At 36.9% G+C, this 19,312-nt stretch overlaps 1 protein-coding gene across 1 annotated transcript; it reads left to right on the top strand.

Annotated features, from left to right (window-relative positions):
- The first annotated feature begins 3,356 nt into the window (after positions 1 to 3,356).
- LOC105043050 (probable protein phosphatase 2C 75) lies at positions 3,357 to 18,959 on the top strand. Its single transcript, XM_073256235.1, has 4 exons — positions 3,357 to 4,046; positions 4,720 to 5,040; positions 5,331 to 5,436; positions 18,441 to 18,959. Exons 1-4 carry the CDS (start codon positions 3,525 to 3,527, stop codon positions 18,785 to 18,787), a joined length of 1,296 nt encoding a protein of 431 aa, XP_073112336.1. The 5' UTR covers positions 3,357 to 3,524; the 3' UTR covers positions 18,788 to 18,959.
- Positions 18,960 to 19,312: the final 353 nt, after the last annotated feature.

Here is a 19,312-nt window from a genome sequence, read left to right as displayed (position 1 = left end):
AACCGAAATGTGACATAGAGCAAGGCAAGGGTTGATTTAGAATCCATGGACCTTCAAATGCTAATCTATTTTAATTAAGGAGCTTAACCAAATATGGTAAAGTTCCAAACTTTTTAGTTGATCATAGTCTGGTGCGTTCTAAAAAAGCTTAGGTTGTATATCTACATTGTTCTGATTATAGGAAAGTCTTGAAGAAATTATTAAGTGACATAAATGTTTAGTCAATTGGGTGCTTTATTTTGGCATATTAAATGTAAAATCTTATTTTAGGATTATGGGATTGGGTCAAAGTGGAATGAGTTGAGATATATTTAAGTTACATTGAGATAAAGTTAGATTGCATAAGTATCCATCTAAAATGAGATTAAATTGTTGTTGTCATGTTCAAGCTTAGCCCAAGTTAGAGTTATGTTGATTCAACTCTATCCAGACCAAGATAACCATACGGTCTTACTAGAAGCTTGTATTTGTTTCTCCTTTTTTCTTTTTTGAGTTTTTCTAATCCTAGCAACATCTGATAATGAAAATAATTGTTATCTCTACGAATTTATATTATCATAAATGTCTTAATAGTTGAATCAAGATAATTAATTAGACATGGAGAGAAGATATGTAGTTGGGTGTGGAGTCTTTAGTGCTATGGTGTAATCAATAACTATCCTTTACTCATTTTAATTCTCTTTTAAAATATCTATGCAATTTTTTTTGGCCGAGGTTATCAATTATCTTAATTGAAAAATGTTGCTATAAGCTTTCGGACTAACATCAGTCATCAACTGATGTGAAGGTTAGGTCTAGTTGAAGAGGTGCTTCCTCCTAGGGAAACCTATAATAAAAGTCCAAACATGTTGGAGGTATTTCGATAAGAGATCCTTCGATGTTTTAGTTAGTCGGAACTTGAAACTGGAGAAGGGAGAAGGGAGTCTGGAGAGAAAATAGGGAGAGAATGTAGACATTATTCTCTGTGGATATAATTATTTATTTATCTTGGAGTCCCATGGTTATCTTTTTATATAGAGATGGAGCTATAGGCTATTGTACCTAAATTTGATAGACCATTACGTCCTAATGTTATAGATTATTTGATCATAATTGGATAGGCCGTTAAGATAGAAAATCTACCCACTAACCTATAAATCATGATTGTTAGTCGGAGGCACCAATTGCTTACGTTCTGAAAATTATTGAGAGGTTTTTTGGACCTAATTACACCATTAAGATGACAGGTGGCTTGAGGTTAGCCTGGCACTAGGGTGCATCCTTAGTTTGGATTCGAGGTCAGTTGATTACATATGAGATTATGATTCTTGAGGCGATGTTGTCTGATATTTGGGGTGGCTATCATCTGTGATTATTGGCTTATATTATCCTCCCTAAATTGAGTTATCTCAGTCTTGTGCTGAAGTACCTTAGTTAGCAAAAAATGGCTCATCCGAATGACTCATATCCCTACAGGAAGATTATTAGATATTGATATCAATGGCTTGGGTAAAAATATCACCATCAATCAATTTCAACAAGGCCTTTCAATTCTATTATTTCAAAGAAAAAAATCACTTAAAGGCTTAAATTTAATATGAGATTAACAAATTATATGATTCATATCCTAATATCCAAAATAGTCCGACAAGTGAACCATCATATTTGGATGCTCTCTTTGATAATCTAGATCAATAACATGCACCTTCAATCATGATCTATTAGTTTTCTAGCTCAAGATTTGACAACAGTACTATTCTTTAGCCAAAAACATTAACAAAAAGCAAAAATTGTTCTATTAGAACTTTTAGGAGAGCTAACATAGTATTAGCATCCTACTTTTATAATTTTACTTACCTAAGTTGGTTAAATAGATAAAACCATCCCTTTTATATTTGCTTTCAAACAGTTTCATCTAGCATCATTGTTACCAAACCAAATGGTGCTTGGGGTTTGCCGATTAATAGTGAAGGTAGTTCAGTTGCTCTTTATTGATGAGGATGATTAAAAAAATTTAGTATCACCGTACAGCGTGATCCATGTTCACATCTATTTTTCTGAGATAAATCTGGATAATTTTGTGAAATTCTCACCTTGACGAATGAACAACAACTCACTATTTATAATTACTAAAAAATATTTTATTAATATAAAGATGAATAGTTAATTTAAATTTAGTATACTTTAATTTTCTTAAAATAATTATTCATAGATTCAATAATTATAATTATATTAAAATCAAATGGGAGGATAATATGACCAAAATGGAGATCCAATATTTCAACTTGAGCGAATTATGATCTTAAATAAAGAAATATTAACAATTTGACATGGACTTTTTTTTCTTTTTCAAACTTGCCGGTTTGGCTAAGTAATCAAAAGACTTGGCAAGCCTCAATCTAGTTTTAATTATTTTTTAATAGATTTCTTTGGGTGTATACCCTCTTACACATGCAAAATTACAAGAATATCTCTGTAATCTTGCTATTTACATGCATTCTAAGTTTTTTTTTGCACATTTATCTATATATTAAAGATATTTTAGTTATTTTAAATTTTAAAATAATATTACAAAAAAAGAAAGAAAAAAAAATATATATATAAAATAAATATTTTATAAAAATATATATTTAAATAAAATTTTAAGAGTATGTTTATATAATTTTTTAATATATAGAAGAGTACATATGCAAAAAAGAAAAAAAATCCTGACCATCACAAGGATTTTTTTTTTTTAGGTACAATAAAACAAGTTGGAAGGGGGCAACCTGACATAACTATCTCCCCTGTGCGTGATCATAGGGTCTCAACCTCTGCTGAAGAATGTTCGATTCGAAATCTAATTTAGGTGAATGAACAACCTCCTCCGGATCATATAGATGAATTCAATGGATAAGTACGTCACTCTAGTATCATCGAAAATCAGACTATTATTTTTAGATTCGATCGTCAGAATATTCTCTTTCATGATTATTCGTATTTTAATATTTAATCAAAGTTCGATCTTCGTTATGATTCGAATCTGGATCATTTGGTTAGAAATAAATGACGTGTTTCGTTAGATTGCCACCTCAGTGGCTGACCATCATAAGGGTTGATACGGGAAAATTGAACAAAGATTTGAATGAAAATCATCCTAACCGTCGCAAGGGTAGATGTGGAAAAATCGAATAAAGATTTGAAAGAAATCTGTGCCGAGACGATACGATGATCGACGAGAAACACGCGAGAGTAGCCTTCCAAAAGAGCATGTGGCGCGTAAACTGGTACACGTGGCAAGAATTCGACACGTCGCGGTCGGTTCCGGGTAGCCCGGGCAGCTATAGCCCTGCCCAGAGGTGAGTACACTGCCCGATCTTCTTCCACGAGGAAAACCACGGCACAAGCCGTTTCTTTCTCCAAAAGAACCCTCCCAACAATTCCCCAGTATAAAACCCCCTCCACGGCCCCTCTCCCTCCCATTTCGCCAAATCCCAAACCTCGCGGGAGATGATCGACGGCGGGGATCGCGCTTCGCTGGAACTCGCCTCCGATCCCGGCCGCTGATGGGGGATATCTACGTCAAGATGGTCGACGAAGGCGACTCCCCGGCCAAATGCCGCGAGGCCCGCCGCCGCAGGATCGAGATGCGCCGATTCGCCGCCGTCGCCGGCGACCCGCCCTCCAGGGCGGGGAGCCCGTCGCGGAGGGCAGAGAGGAAGCGGGAGGCGGAGCCGGAGGCGGCCTCCTCCGATCGCGCCAACAGTGGCGGCGAGAAGCGGAGCCGTCCCGCTGGGGATGACTCTCCGTCGCCGCCTCTCTCACTTGCTCATCCGTCCTTGGCGACGCCCTCTTCTCCTTCTACTACTTCTTCTCCCGTCGAAGGAGATGCAGCGCCGGCGATCGCGTCGAGCTCCGGCCAGGCCCCGGCGGGGGAGCCTCTGCTGGCGTTTGGTTCCATCTCGCTTTCCGGCCGGTCGCGGGAGATGGAGGACGCCATCTCCGTGCGGCCGGGCTTCTTCCGGCCGCCTGGCGGCGGCTCGACCCTGCACTTCTTCGCCGTCTTCGACGGCCACGGCGGCTCCCATGTAAGTGATCTCTACACCGCGTCTCTTCACGTTTCTTGAATTCAAAAATAAAATAAAATAAAATAAAATAAAAATCTATAATTGCGTAAACATGGGAGGCGCATGGGATCATTTTTTTTTTTTTGTTTATTTTCTTTGATTCAAATGATTTTTCTTTTTCCGTACATATTCAATTCTTCTTTTGATTAAAAAAACCGAAAAAGGGGGGGAAAAGCGTCTAAATTGGCTATATGTGTTCAAATTTCAGAGAGAGGTCTTGTTCCCCTCTTTTTATTTGAGGGGCGTGGAAACGTTTGCCTGCTTTTCCCTTTTTCGCGATGGTGGCCACTAACGTGAGCGTTTTGGTGGCACATTCGAACAAATTTGAGCTCTTTCCAGGCATGAAATTTCATTCATTTGCACGTATTGTCTTTTCGTACATCTGAACTACTGGAACAGCGGTTTCGCGGTACGTGGAACCGCTGGGCCTATGACGTAGGGCCGTCTGATCGATCGAAACTGGACGTGATGACTTGCGCCAAAGAGCTGCCAGTACCATTACCTCCAGCTGTTTCAAGCCTTTTTTTTTTTTTTTTTTTTTAAGCCACCCGTGGCGTTTCTCGGACCACTTGCCTGTCGCCCGATCGAGACGATCATCACTGAATGGAGCTTCTGTTTGGGTTCTTGAACGCAGGTGTCCGCCCTGTGTAGGGAGCGGATGCACGTGATGCTGGCGGAGGAGCTCGCGGCGGCGGAAGGGGAGGAGCAGTGGAGGGCGGCGGTGGCGCGGAGCTTCGGGCGGATGGACGAGCTGGCGCTGATGGCGTGCGTGTGCGGCAGCGTGGGATACCCACTGTGCCAGTGCGAGCGGTCGGGGATCGAGTCGGACATCGTGGGGTCCACCGCCGTGGTCGCCGTTGTCAGCCGCGACCGTCTCCTCGTCGCCAACTGCGGCGACTCGCGGGCGGTGCTCAGCCGCGGGGGCCGCGCCATCCCGCTTTCCTCTGATCAGAAGGTAGTGGCACTCCCCCGTAACTTCCTCCAATTTCCGTGCCCTATTTCCTCTTTGTACCAAGGGTACCAACCCCCTGGACCACGCTCCAACCATCGGCCACGTAGGGGTACGTAGGAATTGGGACGTGGTGGTTGTGTTACGTAATCAATTTTCGCTGCGGGAGACACGTGTTACTTGTTGGTGCGGCCGTTTAAACTTTAGAATTCGGGTTTAATGTGCTTTTGTTTTATTATATGCGGCTTTGGTAACGTGTGACGTTGTGTTCCTGTGATTGTGAATTGATCTGTCAGCCCGACCGGCCAGACGAGCTTGCAAGAATAGAAGCAGCGGGTGGGCGTGTTATCTACTTGAATGGTGCTCGCGTCCACGGAATACTTGCCATGTCACGGGCCATTGGTATGCTTCTATCTCCGGCTTTTCCTTTAGCAGAGATGGATAGAACTGCTGCTACAATGCTGTGCATTTGTTCACTGTGCTCTTTTGTTTGTCATGTGCTATGATATTTATGTCCCAGATGTCGAGTGATGATAATTTTATGAAACAACAGAGGTGGAAACAAAGTTGTAGCTTAAAAAGCAAGTAGGTCTTTCTTGCATTGATGTCATGGGGAGAAAGAATGGCACTGGAGAAATCAGTTTTTGGGTTATAGGGACAGATCTTCAGAAATGTCGGCAGAAAGTTATTAGATAAAGCAAACAGTTTTAGCTCGTGGGTTTATTTAGTGTATGAGAATGGAAATAGAGAGCTTATGTAGATTGTTTTTTAAAAATATTTTTTAGATATGGAGGCTGTAGTATTCTTAACTATAGAGTCCTTCTCGAGGAGTTTGACATGGTTATTAGGAGTTTTTGGCAAAAAGGTTGAGCTTATTTTGATATATATTGCAGGACATTACCTTGTGACATAGTTCATCTATTTTATTTTATTTTTTTTAAGATAGGGAGATGCATACGTGCCATAATTATCCAAGTCCAGATTCTTAGGCATGCACCTTCCAAGAATTTAACTCAGAACCTCTAGTTGGTAACATGAGGGGTGTGACCACTAGCACAAACTCTAATTCAAGTGGTATAACTCATGTAACTAGAACTTTGCCTATTTCTAAGCTAATACTTGGATTGTTATCTTTAGAAAGTTGGAGAGTGACAAAACAAATGATAAACTTAAGATACTTCAAACAAAGGTCATCACATAAAACAACATTATGAATTTTTACTTAGTGTATACTGATTTGTATAACTTGGAATCAAACATTGAAAAAAACAAAAATTGATGACTCTATGTTTGACTTGAAATTGATAAGGTGGTGGAGAAAGATATTGCATTTTACTTTTGTTAATCTGGAAGATTACTTCATCAAAGTTATCTTTATTTATAATGGTTAAATCAGTTTTTTTAAAATATATGAGTCCATATAAGCATTGATAATTCTGGTTATCTTCATGTGTATATGCTTTATGAAGTATTTTTTTCTTTGCTAGACATAAGTTGTGCTAAATTCTTTGACCATGCAACTGTTGGAACTAAAGATACCTAAACTACTTAGCTATCTCTAATTTGTATAACTTGTTATAAATGACATGTAATGCCCTAAAGCTTTGGTCCGCAAACATGGTACTTTAGGCAATAATTTTTATGCAGTCAAATGGTTGTCAGACGTCTTAGTCATGAATATATCATAGTTATGAGCATGGATAACAATGTTAAGAGTTTGCTAGAATCTAAATGTAGGATGAGGTTTTCTTATAAGGAAGAGAATAATTACCACCCACCTCCATCAATGCCATGAAAGCCCAATTAAATGGTGTATCCCTGCAACCATTTGCTACATTAATTAACAAGGAAACTAAGAACCTTCTTCTATTGTGGAGCAATAGATTGGCTTTAGCTTCAAGAAACTGAGCTGGAAAGCACGGATACTTAAATTACTTATGTCCGTATGGGATGCGTATTAGATGCCAATACTTGTTAATTAGTAATATAATACATGTTGGATAGTTAATTAAGTATTCTTTCTTTTTGAAATTATAAGAAGGGCTTTTAATACTTTCTTATATGCTTGAGAATTGAGATACTTTCTTGATACCTTTAGGGCCTGTTCTTTGGTGGATAAATATCATGAGAAAGTTGGTTATTTTTTTATTAACCAACTTACCTATGTTCTTATGCTTCTCTATGTTGCTAAGTTATTTTTTGATTGACAACATTTATCCATGAAATTGGTGGAAAGACTTTCCCACCCTAGAGGTGAGTAAATTATTTTCTCATCAACTAGTAAAATAACCTTTTTATTTTCTTCCTAAGATATCCCTAACCCTCTCATAATAATATAATACTATAATAATATATAATAATATATAATATGATATCTATTATATAACATAATATGATATATTATACATAATAATATTTATGTAAGAAAAGCTGTTATGGAAAATATGGATAGTTTTTAGCAACTTATCCAAAAAAGTAGTATTGTAAAAGAACATGGATAACAGATTTTATAGCCATTTTCTAATGCATAAAAGATCTTGGATAAATTATTTTCTATCTAAATGTTGCCTGAAAAACACTTAATCGGGAAGGTAAGATTCTCGAATAAATTTTTTACCCCCCATAAAATGAGCCGTTAGAAAGGAAGGGGGGGGGGATTTCTTTCGTACTTTCATTAATTTTGGATGCATGTTGATCTTTGAGTGGTGAATGGTCAAGTATGAGTTTCTTACGTCAATATTGCTATCTAGAGTATGGTTAATAGTCTCTAAATTTGATTATGGACTAATTTGTCCCTACTGATAAGAGACTATGCTTTATCGTTATTTTTTACATGTATAAAAAATATATATTTATTTAGTTAATGTTATATCCTATTTGCATCCATTTTTTCAAAATTTATTGTATTAGCCTATTTGTATTTTGCAATGTTCCTTTTTTCTTTTTTGCTTTTCGAATCCATGTAATATATATACCAACTAGGACAGGTTTAATAAACTCCTTGCAAATAAAGGTGCAAAAGGGATAAGATCTCCTTAAGCAACATGGTAGCTTATTCATAGGGATCATGAGATAGGATAGCTCTTACATAATAAATTTATTTGTAGGAAAAGTGTGCAAGATTTAGGTTTGAATTCAGTACTTATCCAACTTTGAGACTGTATGCCTTGATCTTTTTTTTGTGGACCCTTTAAACTCCTTAAAGATGCACATGAAGCCCTTAGTGCATACTCCTTGAAGTTTTCTGATGGCTCTTCTTAAAGCCACCGGGTTGAGGCCTATTCTTGTCAAGGTCTATTCCTTCACTGCATGTCTTTATTGTACCATCTTCTTTGAGAATCGTGACTTCATTACTAATGTTGATACTATCAATACCATCTACATCCTCGAGGTCATCTCTTGGTCTTTATTTCTAAAGCTTATGCAACCTTGGGGCTAAGTAAGGAGAGAAGGATGAGTACTTGTGTAATCTCTCCTATCTCGAAGCAAAACCAATGCTGAGGCCCTTTCCCAAGGTTATGTTTGTTGAGCAAAGATCATAGTTACTAGGATAGAAGCATGATGAGCTTACCTTTGACAAAAGGGCCTCTCATCATGATTACTAGAGAGGGGCTAAGCAGTTGAGGGTGAGCATATATGCAACTCCTTCCATTTCCAAACCAAGTGTATGTGAAGATCCTTTGCCAAGATTGTGCTTGTTAAGCAACAATCATGGTTACTGGTGTCGGAGCACGATGACCTTGCCTTCAATAAAAGAGCCTCCATCATGGTTGCTCAAAAGCTCAAGTGAGGTAAGCTTTATTGATGAAGATTACAGTATGTTTGATGGAGTACTTTGATCTCAATTTTGGGTCCATGATAAATTGAGCTTGCTAGGAAACAATGCTGTCAAAGCTTGAGGGCGAAAATTCGAGATGCAACCCAAAATGGTTGATAAAGATGAAGTTGCTAGGATCTTCTACTATCATCAGAAGCAATGTTAGCTGCATCGTTGTTTTGAATGCTAAAGGATGTAATGTTCTTGCAAGATGATATCGAGGCGTCATTTCTTTTATGCATATGTTGAAATGCAAATGATAGTGGAAGTTTTTTATCAGCATTGATTGACAAAATTTTTGTATATTTAAACAAGATAATGGAAGGTTTTATCAACATTGATTGACAAAATTTTTGTATATTTATACAATTAGTATGAACATTTTTGATTGGTATTATTTTCGTTGCTTTAAACCTCCATATGTTGGACACCTTACATATCATTTGGTTGATACAATTTTCAATATGATGATGGTGGCAAAGGTCTAGCTATTGGCATGAATGATGAAATTTAATGTCGTAGTAAAGTCTCGCGGAAAGATTTCTTGGTTGTGTGATGCCATGAACTTCCACCCTATATTTCCAAATGGAGAATCAATAGTATTAAAGGATCAGGTGGATGTGAATGAAGCAACACTTGACATGGTTGCCAATTTTGGAAATAAATGCATGAAGCACCATGAAAAATAGAGTAGGAGATGATGAAATATACACTGAATGGAGGCATAAAAAGTATAGAAGAAACCTAGGACGTAAGGAAAACTTGGTTGAAGGAAAAAACAAAAATGAATTGATTTACAACCCTTGTGTCTAGGATAACACTTGTTAGGTGGAAATGTGCCTGTATGGAGTCAATGACATTATTGTGTTACATGTGGCTCCATTAACTAATATCATATTTCTGGTGATTACATTGTCAATCCAATTTTTTGTTTTTTGATTCATTAGACTTTTGATCAAGATTTTTATCGACACTTTTTGGCACTTCAATTCAAGACTATAAATCTCGTGGGAATGTGGTGTCCCGATTTCTCCACGGAAGAGGATGCCTCGCATCCCGCCCCATCTTGAGGTTGTCTTGGTTGGTGACTGAACCATCCTTCCATCACTGAGGGGGGAGAAAGGAGGGGACATCCTTCCATCATTGAATCATCAATTGCTCGCTTTGAGATCTATGTGGACATATGAATGATAGAGTTTTGAGCGCTTTGAGACCTGTGTGGTTGGTGATTGAACAATGAATAAGGGTCCTTTTATGGTGAAAGATATCCCAATTTTGCATATCAGAAAGGGGAAAAAAGGCACATGATTTTTTGTTTTCCTTATGACTGGCTCATGTCCCATCTATTGGGAAAAAAATAGAAGAAGAAAGGAGACCTACGAACCGAGCCCCTCCCCCAACCTCTAGCATCATTAGAAAAAAAGTAAGGCCGAATTGACTTTCCTTTCCTTTTTCCTTCGAAATCCCAATCGGACGGTCGTGTTGGTGTGTGACCCGGCCAGGCTAGTGGGATTATTGAGACAGGGGATGGAAGCAGGTTTCAAGGTTCTCTATTCTTCCGTGTGCCGTTGTCATAATGTGATCATTATTATATGCCAACTTCTGATATTTTTACATGAAATTTACAAGTATAAGATAAAATTTTATAAATAAAGCATAATTGACCTTTCATTTTATGGATAATTTCCATATATTTTTTAACACATAATATGAGCTGAAGACATGTTCTTTGTTAGATTTCACAAAGATTCCTATGTCGGATTTTACATGACAACTTGATAGTTGATACTATGTTATGCACTTGAAAACATTGGTTTCTAGTAAAAAAGTCATTTCTTATGTCTTTTCCAGTAATAAAGGGCTTTATATTTAAAATTGCTTTCACGATTGGCATTTAGGGGCTTAGGTGTGGCAATAGGTCAAGGAACGCTTGTTTTGGGAATGGATCAATGATTAACTTGCAAAACCAATGAGGTTTGCAAATTATGAGCCCTACATAAGACACTAATAATCTTGATTCGACAATATGGAGACTTCCTACAAGCCCATGAAATTCTTGTATGTTATGTTGTTGATGTATGAACACATGGAATATATGATACAAACTTTTGACATTATTGAAAAAATGACATGGTAGTGCAATATATGATATCTAGCACATTAAAAAAAATGGAAAAGTAATAATGAGAAATAGGAAGTACTTGAACACAGATAACTATAAAATTGGTTAGATGTTAGGGACAATAGTGTCGCCCTAAAAGTACCATCTCTTAAGATATTTTTTAATTTTATTGTTCCATTTAATTGATGGCTCCATTCAATATTTTGTGCGGTTGGAAAATTTCTGGTCTTGAATGCATTACATAGGTACCAACATATAATAATAAGTTAGGTCGGGCTTATCCATTCTGAAGTTGTTAAAGACACTTTTTATGAAGTCTGAGGGATGGGGAATGTTGTGTTTCTAAAGGAGAACAATTCACCTTCCTCTTTTTCTTATTTTCATTTTGATCTTGATTTAGATCCATTTATATCAGGTTTGGGATGGAATGAATATGGGTAACTGCAGATCGGAAGGAAATAAATTATGGAGTCATGAGATAGCAACAACTTTAAGCAATATGAAAAATTTTGGACAAATTGTAGTCACTCATATATGGTATTGCTTATTATGTTTGGATGATCGCTTATCTAGAAGAACAAAGAAAATCTTTGTTCATGTGGATATTTGATGTCCCATGCGACATATTGTGTAACATTTTTTGTTACATAGATGGAGCAATATTTTCCAGATTTGCCAAATCATGGCCAAATTTGGTAAACAAAACCACCATCTTGATTCTTTCTTGTAACAAAACAGATACTTGCATGGGAGTAATCCTACAAGGACCACGATGACTACTCTTGTCTCCGTCATTAATTGCACTCGATGTTCTTTATTAAGTCAGCATATGTGTGCGCTAGTGATGAGATGGACTATGTCAAGCTTAAAATGGGCTGCATAATCTCATGGTCATATAAGAAGTTGTATTAAGTTGGTTACCCTAAGACCCCAATATTTGGCCTTTGATATGAACCCAAGTTTATTCCAATCTACGGACCTTCATGCTTATAATTTCTTTAAAAATTGAGCATAAGATTGTCGACACCTTTATGCTATAAGTTGTTGGAGTAAAAAAATAGAATTATGACGTAAGGTCAAGGGTTCGAGGCTCAAATTTAATGTGGTGGGGAGGATATGAGGACCAAATGAGATATCATGAAATTATCTTCCTTTTTTTCTTTAGAGAAAGATGCATATGATTGGAAACCAAAAGGGTGAAATGACTGAACCATAGATTTAGGAGATGTGATTAATTTTTTATAATATTATTATCTATTGAAAAATGCTATAAGGACCAAAAATATTGCCAAAAAATTTTCTTTGCATTGATGGCATGCCACATTGCACAAGAGTTTTGGTGCTTTATACCATAATACCTTGTGAACAGCATCATCCTCATGAATCATACTTTTTGTTTTAAAAAGATGGGCTGCTTGATTTTCTAAGCAGCTGCTTTAGGTGGATCAAGTGCCTTATCTGTTGGGCAGCCCAAATGGGTGTCTATCACTAGACCTGTGCTTGTACATGTGTTCGTGCGTCAAGCGAGAATGTGAAGCCTCGAGCAAGGCCTAAGTGCTTCCGGTGTTTCGGGTCAAATTGAAATGAGTTGTTTATTCGTAACTCCAAACATAATTGGTTATCTTATAAATTTGATCAATTTTCGTTGCCTTGACCCTAAATATGCAGAGTACAAAAAGATTGAGGGGAGAAGAAAGAGGAATGGCAATTAGTGCTTGGCAGTTGGCATTACATTGCTCAGTGGAATGGTGGTTGTGGTGCTTGATAGTTGGCAACTTTATTATGTGGTAGTTTCATTTCTTTTGATTAATATTCCCCCTAATATTTATCTTTTTTTTGTCTTTTTTTGGCGGGGAGTGATGAGGTTTGGTTATTATGGGCGGGTTGGCACCAATGATGATGGTCGTGGCTGCTTATGGAGCTACCACTAGTAGCAATAGTCGTTGTTGGTGGTGTTAGGCAGCTACGAGTACCTATTGTAGGAGCTTTTATGGCTGGGTGCCTACTTAGTGCATGGTGCTAGGACACTCATTTTATGCCTTTTGTTTTTTAAAAGAAATAACAACACCAATCTCTTCATGCCATGTGGCATGCCATACATACGAGAAAAGTTTTGGTAATAGGGCTAAACCTCATAGCCTTAATCTCCCATGCAAATGATATATTTTGATCATTAACTCATTAGGGACATGTGTGTGTGTGCGTGTACATATATACATGTATATATATCATGTATTTGTACACAACTGAAGAAATGCCATCCTATAGGAACCCAGATGTCCTTGATGACATCAATCTTACCCAATATTAAACATGTAGGGAATGTGCATGTGTGTAGACACTCACACATGCTACACATATATATACATCTATATGTAGAGGAGAGGGATTGCAGTGCTGCTTATATGAAAAACCTGGTTCTAAATTCAACATGATATTAACAATTTCAATTTCAATCATTTTGACCTCAGTAAAGTTGCTTAATCATGACCTAGAGGTCATAGGTTCAAAACACGAATATAACTTCCTTTCATGTGCTGGATACATCTAACCCTATGCAGACTCCGCAATAGTAGGAGCACTATGCATTGGGTTGCCCTTTTTTTATAACATCCTATTGAAATACTATGAACAATTTGTCATCAAACTAAAGAATGTCATCAAATTTTGTGATAACCATTAAGTCAATATAGTTTGTCCTTCCATTTACCTTTCAGTAATATTAACTAGCATAAGCCAAAAAAAGAATCATAGGAGTATTGGGAACCAAAATCTCATTTCAATTGAAAGGTATTTATGAAATTAGTGGACTACAGGACCTACTAAGCAATTCTGTTGTTTAAAAGGGGGGACTTGGAATTGATTTAAGAAATCAAATGGATATGGACTTATGGCACGGACAGGTCATGAGTTTTCATTTTACTTTTATTCATCTATTCAAATCTGGCTAGTTCCTATAGTTAGACACAGTTCCACTCATCATTTTTTTTACATGGTTAGTGGAGCTGTGCTCTTCGTCTACGGTAATGGGGAAGGGTGAGCAGGAAGTGGGCTTTCTCCTTTCTACTATTATTTGGTAGAGATATTTGTCAACAATTGTTCCTGGTGAGTATGTGAAGTTTGGAGTTGAACTTGGGTTTTAAGATGTGGATGGGCTCTAACTCCACCTAACTTTTCCCATCTTTGATGGTTTTTATGTTATTAGAGAAAAAAGAACTCTCACATGGATTTGGAAAGGAGGATTGTAAATGAAAGTGAATCTCTCATTTAGTTCACCTCCATGTTGGACCTTGACAACAATTCCATGCAAATCTTTTGTGTAATGAAGATTTTTAGGCAATCTAAGATTCCTTTTTATCACGGTTATGGGTTCAAATTTAGCCATTTAGGATCCAAGGGCTACAATTCTTTCCACAAATTTCTTCTCTTGAGTTAATATTTTACATGTGTTCGTATGAGGAGTTATTTGAGACCAATGAGCTCTATAATGGTGGGAAGTTTTTGATGGAAAATAATAGAGTCGTGTGGTTTTAAGAATCATAGGTATCAAGATGAAGATTCCTGATTCCTAATGGTGTTATGCGAACATTTTCTTAAATTAACCATGTATTGAAGCATTTTGCTAGGTGTATCGGCTCCTAAGGATTTTGGTTCTGTGGCAAAATGTGGACTTCTAAAAGTCACCTAGGGTTTGGAATGGTGATGGAAAGCAAAAGCATGTTAGAGTTAAGTTGAGCCGTTGTGAATATTCAAGATTTTGGTTATGTGGCAAAATGTGAACTTCTAAAAGTCACCTAGGATTTAGAGTGGTGATGGAAGGCAAAAGCATGCAGAGTTGAGCAGTATTGAATATTCAAATGGGGGATATGGTGCTATATCTTTGAACGGAAAAATTCATCACAAGGCAGCAGTCTGTCATGGTTGTGCAAATTGTGTTTTGTTTTATTGGACAAGTGCTTCTTAGGGGTATTTAGGAGGCCATGTGAGATTCTCCAAGTTAGAGCTAAATGAAATTGAGCGCAAAGTCTCTTCGTGAAAATCATGGAGTTACATATCATCAATAGTCAGGAAGGTCATTGGTTGTGAACTGGGAAAAGAGTCATCTTATTAGTAAAGTTAGTCTAAAGGCTCAATCGAATTTTGTCAACCTGTTTTTAAACTTCATGGAGACCCCTTCAAAGTGTTTTATTTGAAAATGATGAAGAGATCCCAAGGTGGCTTGATGATAAAACAAGACAGATTATTGGGGTTACGCTGATTTTCTCCCTTGGTAACAGAAAATCCAATGCATATAGACAATGATAATTAGGATTTGAAATGGAGATTTAGTGCTTGGGCAACAAAAGATGTACAATCCGATGAATTAATGGAAGAGAATGGGGAAGCCTTTCTCACTCTCATGCAAGCTTGGAACAGGGGTTGATTACTGATGATAAAATATAAATAAGAGAATCTCTTCTAACATAAAATTGGTTACGAGCTCTAGTTCAACATCAATTTTTTGTACTAGGTTAGGAGATATTGTAGCTAACATCTGTATGCAGTTAGGAATTCGTTCTTTCAAAAATTTCAAGTTTGCACACAGTATAATACAAGGGCAACATTTTATGCACTCTATTCGTGTTGTACTATATAATACCCATCGAAGCTTGTGAGGCATGATCAAGGACTAGCTGCCAGAGTTTTGGCCCAATTGCATTGCAAGGGTGCATAAAAAAATTACTAATGATTTAGTCCTTACAAGTTTCCATAATAGTTAGTTGTATTCTTTGCTATTGCATCTATCACAGCCTTTGTAATAACAAAATTAATTAGGGGGATTTTCAAAATCTCAGTTTGAGTTAAGAGTCTATAGATGTCATTCTAAGTAATGAGACGTAAAAGCCAAAGGACTGCATAACCAAGAAGATTGGTCTAGAGTGTAGTGGAGAAAAGAATTTGAAGGACTAGGAAGCAAGACTAGATTCATTTGACAGCTTGTTAAATAATCTTTCCACCACATTCGAATTGTTTTGACTGGAGAGAAGGTAGAGGAGACATTGCCATTTTATCCCTGCTTTATTTCTGTCTGATTTAACTGTATCATAAGCCCTCTTTTCTCTACTTGGATGGTGGTTCCACACCCCCCTTTGGTCCCCCACAATGCGGTGTGGTTGGCATGGCAGTTATCATGAATGCATTGCTGGAATCATGGCTATGACTCCTGAAGCCTGAGTAAATTGAGTAGAGTGATCCTAGAATGAGCAGTTTATGTTTTGCTAGGAGGAATGAAATCTACATATGTTATGCAAAAATTGGGTGACACCCCATGGTCTTCATCTTTTATTAAGTTCCATTTATGTTGAACACTTATAAAACATTCAATGCAGATAATTTTTGATAAAAACTTTGCAGAGGTCCAAAATTACAGTTCTTGAGAGAATAATTTACCTAGCTGTTCAGTGAAATAAACAGTTCACTGAAGCACAATCATCAATAGTGCATGGCCTGGCTATCTTTTTATTGAAATATTCTCTCTGAATGCATAGGTATAATTTTTTAGGAATTAAAGGAGTGTGAAAAGAACCCCACGAGAAAAGTAACGTTTGTAATTAGTCATGAAGGGCTCTGGCGGCTTTTTGATGATTTTAATGGATAATTTTTTTCTTTTCTTTGAAATAAATTGTTTAAAGAATCAAGCGCAATTAGAAGTACTATCTGAACTGCAGCAACGCTTGTTATTGGGTACATGCCAGTAGATGCTTTTGTTATTTTTAGGAAGGGAGGAAATTAATCCTCATAACTTATAACCTCAGAACCCACCGTCACAATACAGATAATTGGTTCATTGACTATTATTAATGTAGAAGAAAGTAAATTGTTGCATTAGCTAACCTTTGATAATCACTAGAAAGGCATGCCATATTTGAGGACTGTCCAATGATTTTTTTTTGACCATCTCTAACTTAGAAAATGTAATTAATATAATACTATATTTAGAAAATTGCTGTAGTTCTTAAAAACAGCTTTCTATATAAGGTCCGACCAGTTGATGTATGAACCTGCCTTCATCATTTTAGAATACAAATAGCACATGTACTTGTATGCTTTCAGCTGAAGCAAATGGTTACTGTCAAAATTTCTGTAGATAAGAACCGATAATAAAAACTTTATTGTCTGCAATGGTCACAATGGATACTTTAGTTATCTTAAGAAACTTTTTAATATTTCATTTATTTTTTCTTTTGCATAGAATCTTCGCATATTGTTATGTTATATGGATTCACTTAATATCTATGTCGTGGACTTTTTGGTTGGTTAGGTATTTCCAAGTACCTATGTATTCCAATTTAATTACATAGGTGTTCAAATTGCATATGAATTCAAAGTCAACAATTTTAAAAAATCTTTCCTCTGTTGTTTCTGCTGAATCTCTCTAATTTAGAGTAATTCCTTTCTGAGTCATTAGGTTGTATGCACAATAATAGTATATGCATACTCTATGCTGTGTACTTGCTAACAGCATTACATAATTTGAGCAATAGTGATGGTCTCCAAGTTTATGCTGAATGCTTATATGCAAAATGCTAGTTTCACCAAAATCAGGTTTCAGAGGAGTAGACTTTTCAGGAAAGTGCTTAAAGTAATGCTAATTGCAATCAAGTTCATCTATTTTGCATTTGATTAGCACATAAAATATGCCTTACCTGTTTAAAGAGAACTCAAATAGAAACATGCAAACAATTTGTAATTTTAAAATCTGCTTATTAAGAAACTATTTTATTCATATTGTGTACACTTACACAGTATATTTAATTAACTTTTTTACATTTAATATGAACTGTATTTTGGGTATATTGTTATTTAAGAGAGGCTAGTGTTATCAATGGAGCTGGCTCAGTTAAATGGAAGTTTGCGTGAGGCTTGTAGGAATCAAAACCACTTAATTCTGAGAGCCCAGACCGGGTGCCTGGCTTCTAATGTCATGAATAAACCTGGCCTAGTATTTAGCTTTTCCGTAGGATGGGCCAGGTCCAGAATCAGGCTCTAGTTTGCATATCCTATTTTCTCAAGCCCATGCTGAGGCTCAAATTTTGTTACCAGCATCAATTTTTTAAGCTATGGTTGTGTGGCCCATCTGCTTGTGCGCCCAAAGCCTAGATGGTGAGCACCTTTAAAAGCAATAATTTAATAAACTTCTTGCCTATTTTATGAATAAAATGCTTCATAAAGCTCCTTGTAGGGAATGACTTTAAATGATTAATCATCCAAAAGCCAGTAAACATATTTGGTATGTCATAAAATATATGGTGGAGAATCTCCTCGAGTTGTGCTTGATCAGTCTTCCCAGTTTAAAAGCAGCATTTTACTGTGACTTGCAAATTTTAATGCTTTGGTCCAGTAAGTAGTTGTTTATAGGCTGATCGGCTTAAATTCCAAATTACCATAGAACTGACTTATGTTTGTGACAAACTTATTTTTGAACAGGAGACAGGTACTTGAAACCTGTGGTGATATCTGAGCCAGAGGTATGCATTGTGGAGAGGACTGCTGAAGATGAGTGTCTTATCCTCGCTAGCGATGGTCTATGGGATGTCCTACCTAATGATCTAGCATGCGATGTCGCTAGACGGTGTTTGGAGGAAGCCGATCCACGTAGGCGTACAGAACATCCTAGTTCTGGGGCTGGTGGGAGTGCACCTGGTGTTCAAGAAGAGCAGCAAGCATCTGATTCACGGTGCTCTGTCGCAGCATTGCTGCTAGCGAGGCTTGCACTGGGAAGAAAGAGTGCTGATAATATCAGCGTGATTGTCATTGATCTGAGAAGAGGTTAAGGATAAATGAAGGTTGGATAATGCATTCAAACAGTTGTTTTCTTTATTTATTTATATGAATTGCCTATTACAACTTGAGCTGACAAAATGGAAGATTTAGAAGCGTAGATGTACAAATAATGCTGAACATTGATGCAGAAAATTATAAAGCATGCTCTTCTTCTTCTTCAAAGACTCGTGTGATAAGTATCTCTTTCACCTGTATTCTCGCTGCAAGCAAAAATTTCAGGCGGTATCCCTGATTTCTTATGGTTGCTATTAGGTTCCATTTCAGAGTTTACATTGCGCAGGGAACTTGTAATTCACAAAGTTATTTAGGAGTTCCTTGGTTGTTGATTTTGCTATGATGAATTTGTATAGAATTTAATGTTAAACTTTCTGCAAAAATTGACAGGTCATGAAAGCTCAAGCTGAGTTCTATACAAAATAAACCTCGCCGTTTTCGTAGAATTTGTTTTACAGAACATCAAAGGTTTATGATTGCTTGTTTTAAGAAATGTTATAGATGATTAAACAATCCCCTTT

This window comes from Elaeis guineensis, chromosome 4, assembly GCF_000442705.2.
Source record: "Elaeis guineensis isolate ETL-2024a chromosome 4, EG11, whole genome shotgun sequence".
NCBI lineage: Eukaryota > Viridiplantae > Streptophyta > Magnoliopsida > Arecales > Arecaceae > Elaeis > Elaeis guineensis.
The sequence above is the reverse complement of the archived record's forward strand: the minus strand, read 5'-3'. Positions and strand labels throughout refer to the sequence as shown.

What these genes read in the sequence shown, in the direction of transcription:
- LOC105043050 (XM_073256235.1), top strand. Translation starts at nt 3,525, where the DNA reads ATGGGGGATATCTACGTCAAGATGGTCGACGAAGGCGACTCCCCGGCC. An exon ending in ACGGCCACGGCGGCTCCCAT is followed by an intron (nt 4,047 to 4,719) that starts GTAAGTGATCTC and finishes TCTTGAACGCAG; the next exon opens with GTGTCCGCCCTGTGTAGGGA. An exon ending in TGCCATGTCACGGGCCATTG is followed by an intron (nt 5,437 to 18,440) that starts GTATGCTTCTAT and finishes ATTTTTGAACAG; the next exon opens with GAGACAGGTACTTGAAACCT.